Genomic DNA, 14,920 nt, shown 5'->3' with positions numbered 1-14,920 from the left:
CTCATTGCCAGATTGCTCCAAACCTTTGTTTGAAAGCAGAGTTTCTTGTTTGGGAGGTAGCTGCTGGTGCATGAAAGCCAGTTTGTTTAGTGTTAGATCGTTGTTGTTTAGTCACGAAGTTGTGTCCGACTCTTGCGACCCCGTGGAGTGTAGCCTGTCAGGCTCCTCTTTCTGTGGAATTTCCCAGGCAAGAATTTTTGAGTAGGTTGCCATTTCTGTCTCCAGGGGATCTTCCCGACCCAGGGATTGAACTCGCATCTCCTGCATTGACAGGTGGATTCTTTACCACTTAGCCACCAGTAGATTGTTAACTTAAAAGATATGTGCTTGTTTTTCAGAACCTGATCAATAAAATGTGGCTTGGGGTCCCATCTCAGGATAAGATGGAAATCCGTAGCTGCCTGCCCAAACTCCTCTTGGCTCACCACAAAACCTTACCTTACTTCATCCGGAACAAGCTCTGCAAAGTGATTGTTGACATTGGCCGTCAAGATTGGCCCATGTTCTACCATGACTTTTTTACTAACATTTTACAGGTAAGGAGATACTTAGGGAAACTTGATCTTGCAAATAATTTGTTTGTAGGAGTGATTCTTTTCTGTTTGGAAGAGGCATTTTAAGACTTCTTTAGACCTGCAGTGGTGAGGGCTCTGTGGGGTTGATTAGCTCATTCACTTAAGCTTTGTTTTCCAGATGGGTTGTACGTTGGTGCAGTGGAGAAGGTGGGGGATGGGGAACCCCAATTGCTGTGGTAACCTCTTGTGAAATTTTGTCCAGCAAATATTGGAAGCCCTGTTGGGTGCCGCTCTAGGTGTTGGGTGCCAGGATGAAGTTATAGTTAAGTGGGAAGATTGCTGTGCAAGTAATAATTACCCCACAGTATGTAACGACTGCAGTGGAGTATGCAGATTGTGGTGGTGACACGGCATTTAGACTCACGGAGGTGAGTGTTGCATTTCCAGTGTTGCTGGTAATGCGAGGTGGTGAAGTGGTAGAATGAGAGGCTGGGCTGATGGGCAGGGCCAGGGAAGGAAGGGCCTTGCTCTCGCAGGGGGCATCGGTGTTTGATTCACAGTCCTTTCTTGAGGACTGAGGAAAAGTTTGGAAAAGGGAGACAGTGTGGTCACAGTTTTATACTGGAATGACAGTTCTAGCAACAGTGTGAACTCTGGGTGGCAGAAGGGCGAGGTAGGAATGGAGGCTAGGAAGGCTGCTGCTGGAGACATTGAGTGAGCTGAGGGGCCTGAGCCGAGCTGGGGCCTGCCTGGTGAACCTTGGTGGGGAACAGAGGAGGCGGAATCGCGAGGCTTTGGGCAGGGACTGGGTTGTGGGGATGGGGGGAGGAGGAAGCTAGACTGCCTTCCAGGTTTCTGGCTCAGATGGTAGATTTTCCAGTCCAGGGATGGAGGAAGAAGAAATGGGTTTGGATAGAAGATGGTGTGTTCAGTTTCATAGAGAATACATTTAAGATTTGTGTGTTGCTTCTGCGTCCATCAAGTGAGACATTAGGAAATGTGGATCTGGGTTCAGGATTTGGAAATCATCAGGGAATAGGTGGGACCTAAAAACCAAGGGGGAGATGCTTTCATTCTTTGACTCCTGTGATAAAGTTGGAAGTGTTTTTATATTATTGAGGCAGTCTTGGGTGTGCAAGAAATGGGTATCATGTACAGATTATAGCAATAACAATCTTTGAAAATTGATTATAGTCTCAGTGACTGCAGGTTCAGAATTTTCCTAAACAGTACCATTTTCTAATGTTTGGCTGCTTCTCCCTACAAACCATTTGAATGATACAGCAATTAAAACAACAGCAGCATCCATCTTGCTTTTCTCAGATTGCCTCTCAGAGTGGCACAGCAGTTCTTCATTCAGTACTATTTCGTTTTATATGGTGATTCATGTATCTAGAGATTTATTGCACTGATATTGTAAAGAAAATTAATGCATCTATTAAAATTTTTTTTCTGAGATTAGCATTTGTTTTATTTTTGGCCGCACTTGGTCTTTGTTCCTGCATGTAGGCTTTCTCTGGTTGCAGTGAGTGGGGCCTACTCTCTAGGTGACGATGTGTGGGCTCCTCATTGCAGTGGCTTCTCTTATTACTGAGCATGGGCTGTAGGGTGTTTGGGCTTCAGTAGTTGTGGCACATGGGCTTAGTTGCCCCACAGCATGTGGGAATCTTCCCGAAACAGGGATCAAACCTGTGTCCCCTGCGTTGGCAGGCAGATTATTAACCACTGGACCACTAGGAACGTCCAGATGCATGCATTTAGTAAACTATTTGTTGAATACCAGCCACATATCAATACTAATAACTAAGCACGTCGTGGGGGGATATAGTAGTGAACAAATACCCACCTTTATGGAGTTTATAATCCCAAGGGGGAGGTATCAGTAAGCAATAAGCAAATAACTTCTTTCAGGTAGTTAATAAAAGTATTGTGCAAAAACTAAATATAAGGTGAGGAGGAGGAAATACCAGGAGTATTATTTAGCGGGGATAATCCTGAAAGCCTTTTCTATGAAGCAGGTATCTGAGCAGAAACCTGAGTGGAGGTGATGGAGGGAGCCATGTAGACATCCAGGGAACAGGAACAGTGTTGTAGGCAGAGGGAATAACCGTGCAAAGGACCTGAGGAGGGCAGGAGGCAGGAGCCTGGAGTTGGGGGTTAAGAGGCGAGAGGCTTGCTGGCTCTCTGACACAGTTCCCTTCTCTCCAAGTTGGAAAGAACTTGTGGTTACTCTCCATGTTCTCTAAGAGGGAGCCGGGAAGTCCACGGAGATGGAAAGGATCCGGAAGGTGTGGGTCTGAGTGGTTCTCTTTGTGGGTTGGTCAGTGGTGTGTCTTGTGTGAAGCAGCAATGTAAGGTGAGGCAGACAGAGAGCTGAGTCCTGTCGGCAGCAATGAGGATGGCCCCTGGCGCGAGGCAGTGCCTGTGGGATCATTTCCTTTGATGAAGAACAGACATTACTTATCTGCCCATGAGATTTAATTAATGATTGTAAATGAGAATTTGGAAGAGCACTTTTAGGTTCAGGTGCTCATGGAGATTCCAAAAGGGTAGCTGTCTTTCTCTCTTTCCCACTACTTCCCTCTTCCCACCCTTCATAAATGACTCCTTTCACTTCTTGCAGTCCTGAGGGCTTCAAAACACCCCTTTGTGGAAGGGACACTGAACCAGGAGGTGGTGATTTTTGTTCCAAATCACCTTGACTTTTAGCAACTCCTGCCACTTCTGTGAGCTTCCATTTCTTTCCTTGTAAGATGTGAGAATTGGACTAAGTGTTCTTTAAAATTCTTTCCAGTTGTCTTATTCTCTGCTTATCCTTGAATGACAACCAGTCAGTGGTATGAAAGCCATGTCAAGAACCATTGGTGTTCCATTGCTGACATTTCTGATAATGATGATAAATTTCTTCAGGTATGAGTAAACAAGATCAAACTGGTTCTGGAATCAACTTCACCATTATATGATCTTCTGATTAAATCATCTGAAAGGTTGTTTTTTTTTTTTTTTTTTGGCTTAGTATCCACAGGGGTCCTGAAACCAGTCCCCTGAGGATACCGAGGAACAACTGTACTTCGCTGGTTTACCATTAGTTAGCCTTCTTTGTGCCTTAATTAGCCAGACACTGTGCTCAGAGCTGACTTTTTCCTGGCAGTTGATCCAGTCCCCCGTGACAACTCCCCTTGGGCTGATCATGTTGAAGACAACTTCAGAAGAGTTGGCTTGTCCCCGTGAGGACCTCAGCGTGGCTCGGAAGGAGGAGCTGCGGAAGCTACTGCTGGACCAGGTGCAGACGGTGCTTGGGCTGCTGACAGGTGAGCGGTTGGGTGGCACCAGGAGGCAGAGTTCTGTCTGCAGATGCCTGAGTGTGGCCCTGGAGCTCAGAGTTCTTGAGCTTTAGCTATTACCGAGACGGTGCGTGAAGACAGAAAGAATATGATGCCATAGTCCCAGCACCCAGCCCAGTGTCTGGCACATGGGAGGAACTAAAAAAAATGTTTGTAATTTATTTTCCTTTTAAAGTCTCCCCTTATTTGAACCTGACGATAGCTATGATTAATGAGATATAGACCGGGTCATGGGAAGGTGATTGAAATACTGATGACTACATTAAAAGTAAGGCAGATGGCAGGCACTTTATTTAAGACGATTTGCATTTAAATCACTAGAAGTTGGAGGAGGAAGACGTGAACGTTTCAGATACGGAGCGGGGAGGTGAGCCCAGGTGTGGAGTTGGAGCTCAGTGCGCCAGGTTGGAGCTGTGTATAGCGTTTGTTTTGTCATCTGGTCTGTTGTACTAGAGCCTTGTGATGATGAATGAAGAGTAGCAACAACTCAAAAGCAAACTGCAGAATGAGAGAGGATGGCAAGGAAGAGAATGGAGCCCCTGTGTCTTGAGGGCAGCAGGGCGGAGGCCATGCCTGCTGAGCTCCTGGTGGAGCTGCAGGTTCTGAGACACCCGAGGCTCTGGGCTGTGCCAGGCAGTGAGGCCAGGCCACGCTGCTGGAGAAAATAGTGTAGGGAAGGGAAGGGTTTTATCTCCAGCTCTTTGACCGAGGCTGCTTTTTGGATGTCTAGGAACTTTTTTTTTTTTTTGCATGTGTTAACAGAAGTGCTTAGCATGTGGTGGGCACTTAAAATTGGTTGTCAGAGTGCTTGATTAAAAAGTAAACTTGTCACTCCTCCCCTACCCCCCCGCCCCCTCATCCTTCCCCAAATCTCTAGGGGGAAACCCAGACCTCAGAGCATTTATTTATTCAAATCATATTTATTGACACCCGCAATTAGATGTTAAATTTCTAAAGTTAGGGACCATGTCTGATATCTGTGTCCTACTTGTGTGGACATTGACATTTTTTGAATCAAGATGTCATTCATGTATCATGAAGTCTACCATTTTAAAGTGTAGCAAGCAGCTCAGTGATTTTGAATAGAGTCTCAAGGCTGAACGACTAGCACACTGTCTAGAACATTTTCGTCACCCCCAACCCTGTCACCTCTCAATGGATTTTCCTATTTAGACTTTTCATAAAAATGGAACCATAGAATACGTGATTTTTAATGTCTGGCTTCTTTTGCTTAGCATGATATATTCAGAGTTTTCCATGTCGTAATATTAAATATTTTGAGAACAAAATATTTTTGAAAGCTTTTATGATCTAGTTATGTACCACGTTCTGTAAGGAGATACAAAGAGTGCTGAAACATAGTCCCTGCCCTCTTGTACTGTGTACTCTACTAGGGGAGAAGGATAATGTGCTAAGAGTTAGGGTAGTCATGTTTCATGTGCAGGCAAAACTGAGCAGGGAAGACTTCTTCGAGGAGGTGACAACTGAGTAAAATTCTGAGAGATAGGTAGCAGTTAGTCTGGTGAAAGGTCAGGTTGGATTGGAAGGAGAGCAGGTCAGAGATTGAGAAGGAGGTCACATGAGGAAGGAGCAGCTAACAGTGCAGTGTGATGAAGCCTGTGCGTGGGGTGCAGGTGAAGCCAGATTTGGAGAGCAAAGGCCCATGCCGAGATTGCGTGGGATGGTACTTATGTCTGGTAAGGAACGTGAGAAGATTGGTGGCAGCTTTGTGGGAGAGGATACACTGAGTTTGGAATATCCAAGTGGTGGTGTTCAGAAAAAGCAGTTGGAGAGAGAGACAGATTTTTAAATACTGATGTTGGGTCAAAGATATCAATACATCGTTTTTCTAAATCTGACTTTTATATGTTGGGTTTTATTTCTCTGTTCAACTCAGTTTCTCCTTTCTTGGTAGGTATCTTGGAGACTGTCTGGGACAAACACAGCGTGACTGCTGCCACCCCACCACCATCCCCGACCTCAGGAGAAAGCGGTATGGCCTGCAGCACACACGTGCTCCTCTCTTAACTGCACTCGGGGTCTCAGCAGGGTAACAAACGTTTATCTGTGCCATATACAGATGTAGATTCTTCCTTAATCTATTTTTGGCCTCTCTGCCTTTGTCTTCTGAGTAGCTGTCTTTCTTACTTCTTAGTTCCTTATAAGTACTTTCTAATATAATATTCTAAACAACATAGTTTGTTTTTTCTTGCCCATTAGGGAGATGGACTTTCAGCTTATGACTGCTGTCCCTCCTGGCTTTTTCTTTTTGCTTTTTCTTAAATTCCTTGGCTGTCTTGTTCCTGCTGAGGTTGGCGTGAACCTGTGGGCGTGACAGGTCTGCTTTGCAGGCCTGCAGGGGTCAGGTCATAGGAAGTGGGTGGCAGCCTGAAGGAGCTGAAGTGAGCCTGTGAAGTGTTTTCTTCTCCATGGGCTCAGGGAAAAGTCATGTTGGTCTGGGTGGACTAGGGACCAGTGTGCAGAGATCAGCACACCTTACTTCAGTTCAGATCCATTTGATAAAGTGTGGATGTGTTTGCACTGCCCATTAACTAGTTTACTGGTGGCTTAGTATTGTCCCTGGAGAAGGCAATGGCACCCCACTCCAGTACTCTTGCCTGGAAAATCCCATGGATGGAGGAGCCTGGTGGGCTGCAGTCCATGGGATCGCTAGGAGTTGGACACGACTGAGCAACTTCACTTTTACTTTTCGCTTTCATGCATTGGAGAAGGAAATGGCAGCCCACTCCAGTGTTCTTGCCTGGAGAATCCCAGGGATGGGGGAGCCTGGTGGGCTGCCGTCTCTGGGGTTGCGCAGAGTCAGACACGATTGAGGTGACTTAGCAGCAGCAGCAGCAGCAGCATTGTCCGCAGTATTAATATCTGTTTCAAAAGTCAGAGTGCAGTTCACCTAAAAATGGCTCTTTTCAAGGATGGATGGAAAGAGGAAATTGTGTCTGAGCAGGAACTTTTAGTTTCTAAACGGCTTTTGTTTACACCAAGTGATCACAAATGCTTTTCAAGTAGAGGACATCCTGTGAAGTGGCGCACACTTCTTCCTCTACTGTAAAGGTTGATGTGGCTAATGAGAAATGTTTCCTCATCTTTCTCTTCTACCTCGGGAAATAGGCTGTTGAAATTGGACAGCTCTGAGCTCCAACGGTTTCATGTAGCCTGTTGTTAATATGTGGAAGTTGAAATTCTTGCAGTTACTGTAGAATTGAAAATATATTGAGGGTGAATTGAAAATGTAATTGAAGTTCTGAGGACTGCTCACAGTTTACTAATTTATTCCAATTCTATTTATCATACCTGGATTAAAAACTGTTAGAGTCTTTTGTCATACTTCTTAGATAAAAACTGTTAACAGAGTTCTAGAGGATATTAGAAGCCTACAAGAAATTGAATTTTATTTTTATTTGGTGGCAAACCTTCATTTTCAAAGTGGATATCTGAGGTGACTTAGCAGATTTATATTTTGAAATATTAAATGATTAAAGAAATTGCAAAGTTGGAGAGATTTGATTTTATACCTTGAAATCTCTTGCAATTTGGCTGATCTTAAAATTTGACCTTTTGGGAATTCCCTGGCAGTCCAGTGGTTAGGATTCTGCTCTCACTGCGGAGGACTCAGGTTCAACCCCTGCTTGGGGAACTAAGATCCGATAAGTCTCGAGGTGCGGCAAAAAATAAAATCTCATTTCAATAGTAATTTGCTAAAGTCAGTTCTTTAGATGGTTGAATACTAGCTTAGTGTCATGATTAAGAGAACAGCAGCAGTTTAGTAAAACTTGTTGTTTTCCAGTACCAAAAGCTGTGAGTTTTAGTTGACTTCTTTCAGGTACATACTCTGAGCTAACTCAGTTTATACTTTGATAGACTTATTTCCTGGAGGTCAGGTTGGGTGATATTAGATAATACAAACAATAAATGCTTGCCTAGGTTTTGTTCAGGCTTCCCTGGTGGCTCAGAGGTTAAAGCATCTGCCTCCAATGCGGGAGACCTGGGTTTGATCCCTGGGTTGGGAAGATTCCCTGGAGAAGGAAATGGCAATCCACTCCAGTATTCTTGCTTGGAGAATCCCATGGATGGAGAAGCCTAGTAGGTTACCGTCCATGGGGGTTGCAAAGAGTCGGACACAACTGAGTGACTTGACCTTCACCTAGGTTTTGTTTATGAGGTTAGGTGAAATAAAATAAGAACTCAGTTAACATTTCCATATAAATAAAACCTTAAAATATGATGCATACTTTTTGAGAGTTGCCTCTTAGGCACTACTACAATTTTTGAAGTTTTGAATTTTAGTATTTGAGACAAAGCAAAATAATTGAGACTAGTGGGAGGATGGACCAAGGAGTTAAGTAAACTTTTAAGCTGGCACACTTCCTCTTCAAGGGAAAGAAAAAAAGAATTACATGTTCACTTGTTAACTCTTTTTCTCTTTATGACAGTTGCAGGTGAAGTCATCAGGTCTTGCTTCACTGTTTGGGCAATACTGATGATTTAATCAACTTCTGTTTTGCTCAACTGCCTTTGTGCCCTTAAGACCCAGTTAAGTGGTAAAACTTTTAGAAAATTCTTTAGCTCTCTTGACTATCAGTTCTGTTTTATGGAGGAAATTCCTTCTGCGAAACTGTGAGGCCCAGTGAGTAGACCAGATAATTCCTAAGCACACACGGTGTGCAGTCCCTGCCAGACTCTCACTGCCCTGCCCAGCTGCCCGTCAGACTTGGCCCTGTGAGCTTTTGGTCTCTTTTTTCACATACTTTCTTGTAATATCATTTTCTGTCTGATCATTTTGAAAGAGTAAAACCCAGGTACTAGTCCCTGCAACAACTACTGTTAACAGTCTGGAGGTAGAAAAAGTGTTGACGAGTATATGTAGTTAATTTCTCAGAGTAGTTCCCCCAAATTGTTGACTCATCTCCTAAGCTCACTTCACCAGGCCATAATCCTGTGAAGTCAATGGTGGTTTTATATCTCATTTACTAAAAAGGAAGCTGGGGTTCATGGTGGTGGGGGGGTAACTTGCCAGAGGTCACATCACCAGTGGAGGGTTGCAGTGACGTGAACCATCATTCCAAGTTGAGGTGTGCCGTCTCCTGAGTTTGCTGTCTCAGTCACTCTCAGCACTTCTGCCCGCCGCCTCATTCCCCGGTGGAGTCCTGGCTCTGACGCTTACTCAGTTTACCTTCTCTGCCCTCGGATGTCCTCGTAGAAGAGCGCCTGTGCTCTGGGGAGTGAGGGAGGGGAGGTGGGTGTGCCCCATCTGCGTGCTGCGGGTCAGCTTCCTTCTGCACTCGTGCAGCCTCAGCCCTCTCCCTTAGGTACTCTCCTCTTGTCCTCGCTTGGGGGTGGGGAGGAAGTGGCCGAAATGGAATTACATAAATACTGTAGTTTTGAACTAGCTTTGATTGTTCTGTAGTAAAAATTAGGAGTCCATGTTGTCCTTGCCCACATGGTGTTTAGTTTTAAACATGTGTGTTCAGTCGTGACTAAGTTGCTTCAGTCATGTCCGACTCTGTGCGACCCTGTGGACTGTAGCCCGCCAGGCTCCTCTGCCTATGGGGATTCTCCGGGCAAGAATACTGGAGTGGGTTGCTGTGCCCTCCTCCAGGGGATCTTCCTGACCCAGGGATTGAAGCCAGGCCTCTTTTGTCTTCCGCATTGGCAGACGTGTTCTTTACCGCTGGAGCCACCTGGGAAGCCCAGTTTTAAATATAGACTTGGACATAGACTGTTGATGGAAAGGTTTTAGGTAAATGTGTTAGAGAGCCTGAACTGATTGCGAGCACTTTACACCTTCCTGTTTTTTTTTCCCCAAACTCTTTACAAGTTGCACAGGTTCATGCACTTACATATCTTCTCACCTGTAGAAAAAATGGGACTTGTTATCACAACTCTTAAGATCTTGTTTCCTCCTCCCAAGGGTTTCTTGAAAAGAGTTCCTCCCCATTTTACTGGACTGAGGCTACAGTTAGGTCAGAGGTTCTCAGTTGGGGTGGTTTTGCCCTGCAGGGGATATTTGGCATTGTGGAGAAATTTTTTTTGTTTTTTGTTTTTAAAGAAAAAGAGCATTACTGGGATCTGGTGAGTGGAGGCCAGGGATGCTGGTAAATATCCTACAGTACATAGAACAACAAAGAATTAGTCAACCTCAGATGTGAGTAGTGCTGAGGCTGAGAAACACCTAGTAAAGGTAGAACGGAATAGAAAATGTGGAATTTCAGTAGGGAAGAAAATGAAGAAGCTGAGGAGATCTTTTCATAAAAGCCCATTTACGAGTGTTCCAACCATGTCTGAGGTACTCCCAAATTAGTAAATGCCCCAGAGTAGCTCACATACTACTTTGGGCCTGAGTGCCTGTTGCTGCTGGTGCCTGGCCCATTTCAGGGATGATGAGGTCACTGACATGTTTTTGTATAATCAAGGAGGTAGCTTGTTAAAGGAGAAGGCAATGGCACCCCACTCCAGTACTCTTTTTTTTTTTTAATTAAAAAAATTTTTTTTAAATTTTTATTTTTACTTTATTTTACTTTACAATACTGTATTGGTTTTGCCATACATTGACATGAATCCACCACGGGTGTACATGCGTTCCCAAACATGAACCCCCCTCCCACCTCCCTCCCCATAACACCTCTCTGGGTCATCACCGTGCACCAGCCCCAAGCATGCTGTATCCTGCGTCGGACATAGACTGGCGATTCGATTCTTACATGATAGTATACGTGTTACAATGCCATTCTCCCAAATCATCCCACCCTCTCCCTCTCCCTCTCCCTCTGAGTCCAAAAGTCCGTTATACACATCTGTGTCTTTTTTGCTGTCTTGCATACAGGGTCGTCATTCCACTCCAGTACTCTTGCCTGGAAAATCCTATGGATGGAGCAGCCTGGTAGGCTGCAGTCCATGGGGTCGCAAAGAGTCGGACACGACTAAGCGACTTCACTTTCACTTTTCACTTTCATGCATTGGAGAAGGAAATGGCAACCCACTCCAGTGTTCTTGCCTGGAGAATCCCAGGGATGGGGGAGCCTGGTGGACTGCCGTCTATGGGGTCGCACAGAGTCGGACACGACTGAAGTGACTTAGTAGCAGCAGCAGCAGCAGCAGCTTGTTAAAGCTCTTAGCTTTGCTTTGGAAATACTGCGGCATGAAGCAGGGTATCTGTTCTGTGGGGACTCCTACACTGGGATTCAAGTAACAGTTTTGTTAAAAACTCTTCTTTGATTTACTAAAATTCCCCTGAAGATTGAGAGTTGAGTAAAATATTTTTATCGAGAAACATTAAAAGGTACTTGTTTTGAGAGGGGAGAAGAATCAGAGATCACCCTGTATCATTATCAGTAGGTTGTATTTTATTTACCTTTGCATAATCCTGTTCAGTCTTTGTCCTTGTGCCGGTATCTTTTCTATAGTTTCGGTCATGGTGGACACACACTATTCTACATATGACTTTAGATCTTTGGTACTTTTCTATATTTGAACATTAGTTTTCTGACTGTTCATTTTTCCTGGCTACATAATCTTTCCTGACCTGGCTTCTGGTAAGGAGCATAGGCTTTGTGTATACTAAGACCCAAAGCCTTAGTTTTAGCTAGACCCTGGTTTTAGTTTCAACTCTGCCTCTGACTAGCTGAGGAACATGGGGGAAATGCCTAGTTTATCTGTGTTTTAGATATTCTAAATCCCCCTGGAAATCCCACTGTGGAAAAATTCTGAACTGAAGAAAAGGGCTGCCTTTTTTGTTTTGAAAGCCAGGATTTCTTTCTTTTCCATAAGGTTCAAGAGGCTTTAAAAAAGGCCCAGGGTCCCAAAGATGTCTGGGTGTAATTAAGATCATACTGAGGTGGTGTTGATTGGTTCCTCCATTGCGAAAGCCTCAGTTTGATCCTGGTTGATAAATGCTCTGATAATTTTAAGAGTTGGGTAATGGTGATTTCCTCTGACTTTGGCATCTTTTATAAAGGGCTGTTCCATGATCCATGTTCCATGTTCCATGATGAAAGAAGCAATACCAGAAATAGTCATTGATAGAGAATAGGTTGTGTGACTTAGGTGGATAGCTGCCACAGCAATCAAAATAATTAATCCAGTAACAAACTGAAATGTTTGCAGAGTCTTCTTGAATATCCTTCTGCATTATTCTCTGAAGCCAGGTTTTCTGATTATCAGCTTGGGTAGCTGAGATCATGATGAGTCTCATCTGGTATCAGATGTAGCTCTTTCAGAACAGAAACCAGCAAACACCTTTCAGGATAGATGCCAGGGGACAACTGTTTAATCTGGTTTTAACAATGGAAATTAAAGTCCTTATTAATAAATCACAAAAGCCTCATTTTAATGGCTGAGGAGATTGAGGCTGAGAAAGGTTAACTACTTTGTTCATATTAATCCAACATTAATATAAGGTGGCAGGTCTCAGTAGGTCTGGGGACCCCCGGAGGTCACCCCCACACCCTTTCAGGTCCGAGAGGTCAACCATGTGTTCATAAAAATTGCTAAGACATGGTTTGTCATTTTTATTCTCACTCTCAGGAGTGTACTGAAAAACAAGTGCATTCAGAGCCTACATTGCAGTTAACCTTTAAGAAATTGGTACTTTTCAAATTTTATTATTAGAATAGCTGCCATTATCTGAAAAGGCCACTAAAATACTCTCTTTCAGTTTTATTATCTGTAAAGCTGGGTTCTCTTCATGTCAGTAAAACAACAGATGGACTACAGAAGCAGATGAGAAAATCTGTCTTCTTTCAAAAGTTTGTTAGTCACTCAGTTGTATCTGACTCTTCGCGACCCAGTGGACTGTAGCCTGCCAGGTTTGTCTGTCCATGGAATTCTCCAGTCAAGAATACTGGAATGGGTAGCCATTCCCTTCTCCAGGGGATCTTCCCGACCCAGGCTCAAACTCTTATCTCCTTTATTGCAGGCAGACTCTTTACTTATCTGAGTCACCAGGGAAGCGCCTCATTTTCTTTTAAGCCACACAGTAAAGAGAGTTCCAAAAATGTAAAAGCAGTGCTATTCTTCACATTAACGTTTTGTAGGGCAAAATATCTTTTTCATTTATAAATGTTATTTATGATAACAGGTAAATAGGCTTAATTATTATTAAATGAATTAAATATTTGAACAATTTCCAGTTTTAATTTCTAATGACAAATATCAATAGAAATAACCAATATAAACATGTTTTTGGTGTCTTCAATGATTTTTAAGAGTGTAAAGACTTCTAAGACCCCAAGATATGAAAACTGCTGCTAAGGTAAAAAAATATTTAAAATGTAAAAATTTATCTAGTATTCCACCTTCCAGAAATAGCATCATTTCAGACCTTTCTTTCTACGCAGATGTAAAGGTAGAGTAAGCTGAATAAAAGGACAAAATAGCATCATAACACGTATATTTATTTTTTAAAGAAAAGCTGTTTATTTTTTATTTTTTGGCTGCTGGGTCTTCATTGTTAAGCTCCAACTTCATCTCGTTGTGGTGCTCGGGCTTCTCATTCTCGTGGCTTCCTTGTTGCGGAGCATAGGCTCCAGGGCGCACAAGCTTCACTAGTTGCGGCTCACGGGCTTAGTTACTCTGCAGCATGTGGGATCTTCTTGGACCAGGGAGCGAACCCTTGTTCCTTGCATTGGCGGGTGGATACTCAACCACTGGATCACCAGGGAAGTCCTATTTTTATTTTTTTATAAAGACTATTAAATTTTAGTTTTACTTGAATTTAACAGAAAGTACTAAATGGAAGTAATTGCTGACTGTGAGATACTTTTTCCACAAGGAATATTAGTTTGTAACAGATATCTCCAAAGATAAGAAAAGAAAGATTATGAAAACAAATTTCTGACTACATGTTTTAATTTTAGTCCATATATTTTGAGACTTAATGCTTGTGGAAGATGAGAAAGTCAGCTAGCACGGCCTTCTATTATTCTTCCGTTTGTTTGGTCTTGATTCTATATTTAATTCAGTACTTGCAGTAGTCCCTTTGCCACAGCTTCTCCATTCCGTAATTCTTCATTTTTATTTATCTCTTTATGTACATGGTTTCTTGTTCATTATTCTCCCAAAGAATTTGTGGGCAATATATTATTTGAATTTTTGCGTGTTTGAAAAAATGTCACCTTTCTTTATACTCAAAGAGACCTTTGGGCTTGAGTCATTCTTTGCCCCAGAACTTGCGACAGTGCACCACTGGTTTTCGGCTTTGAATGTTACGGTGCAGTTGGACTTCAGGGTTTTCTTCTTTGTGTAGGTGCTTTTGCTGCCTTCATTCCTTCCTTATTCCTAAAGTTTTTGTATTGATTACTCCTTATTTTTTTCTTGGGGCAGAATAAGCCCTTTTGTTTTACAGTCTCATCTTTATTTCAGAAAGACTTCTTGTTACAGTTACTGAATGTCTTTTTTTTCCGTCTTTTCTAAAATCGTTTTATAGCCATCTCCCCACCCCCAGTTTCATTTTGTGTGATTTCCTTTGGTGTTTAGTTCAGGGCTCTTTAAAACTAATGAGCAAGCATAAGAATCACCTGGAGAGCGCAGGCGCAGCTACAGGCGCAGCTTCCTGACCCTCCTAGCTTCTGGTTCAGTGGGAGTGAGTGGCACCTGAACATTGGTATCTCTGACCAGCTCCCAGGTTATGTTGATGCAGGTCCACAGACCTCACCTTGACTAGCCCAGTAGTTTCACATTTTGGTCCTCGGGCCTGTTTATTCTCTCTCTTTTTAAATTGAGATATTTAATATAACTGACATGTAACACTGTTAGTGTTAGTTTCTGGTGCATAACATTATAGTTTATGTATATTTTGCAGAATGATCACCACATTCTGATCTATCAACAGTAAATTTATTAACACCCATTACCACACATAGTTACAAATACTTTTCTTGGGGTGAAAACTTGTTTTATACTCTCAGCAGCATTCAAATGCTGTATTGTAAACTATATTGTACATCACATCCCCTCCCCAGGGCTTATTTGTCTTATAGCTGGAAGTTTGTACCTTTTTAATGCTCTCAGCCTGTTTGACCCACCCTCAGCTTTGGTACTCTTAAG

At 43.0% G+C, this 14,920-nt stretch overlaps 1 protein-coding gene across 3 annotated transcripts in view; it reads left to right on the top strand.

The window, feature by feature from the left end:
- Window positions 1-14,920, top strand: part of XPO6 (exportin 6) — a 108,312-nt gene that overhangs the window by 41,598 nt on the left and 51,794 nt on the right. For all 3 annotated transcript variants that reach the window (XM_069570818.1, XM_069570817.1, XM_069570819.1), the window contains 3 exons: window positions 339-536; window positions 3,667-3,826; window positions 5,775-5,852. In XM_069570818.1, the coding sequence (XP_069426919.1) occupies window positions 339-536; window positions 3,667-3,826; window positions 5,775-5,852 (436 nt within the window). The remainder of the gene's footprint in view (window positions 1-338; window positions 537-3,666; window positions 3,827-5,774; window positions 5,853-14,920) is intronic.

This window comes from Ovis canadensis, chromosome 24 (genome assembly GCF_042477335.2).
Source record: "Ovis canadensis isolate MfBH-ARS-UI-01 breed Bighorn chromosome 24, ARS-UI_OviCan_v2, whole genome shotgun sequence".
NCBI classification, from domain to species: domain Eukaryota; kingdom Metazoa; phylum Chordata; class Mammalia; order Artiodactyla; family Bovidae; genus Ovis; species Ovis canadensis.
This window is presented reverse-complemented; position numbering and strand designations above follow the sequence as displayed.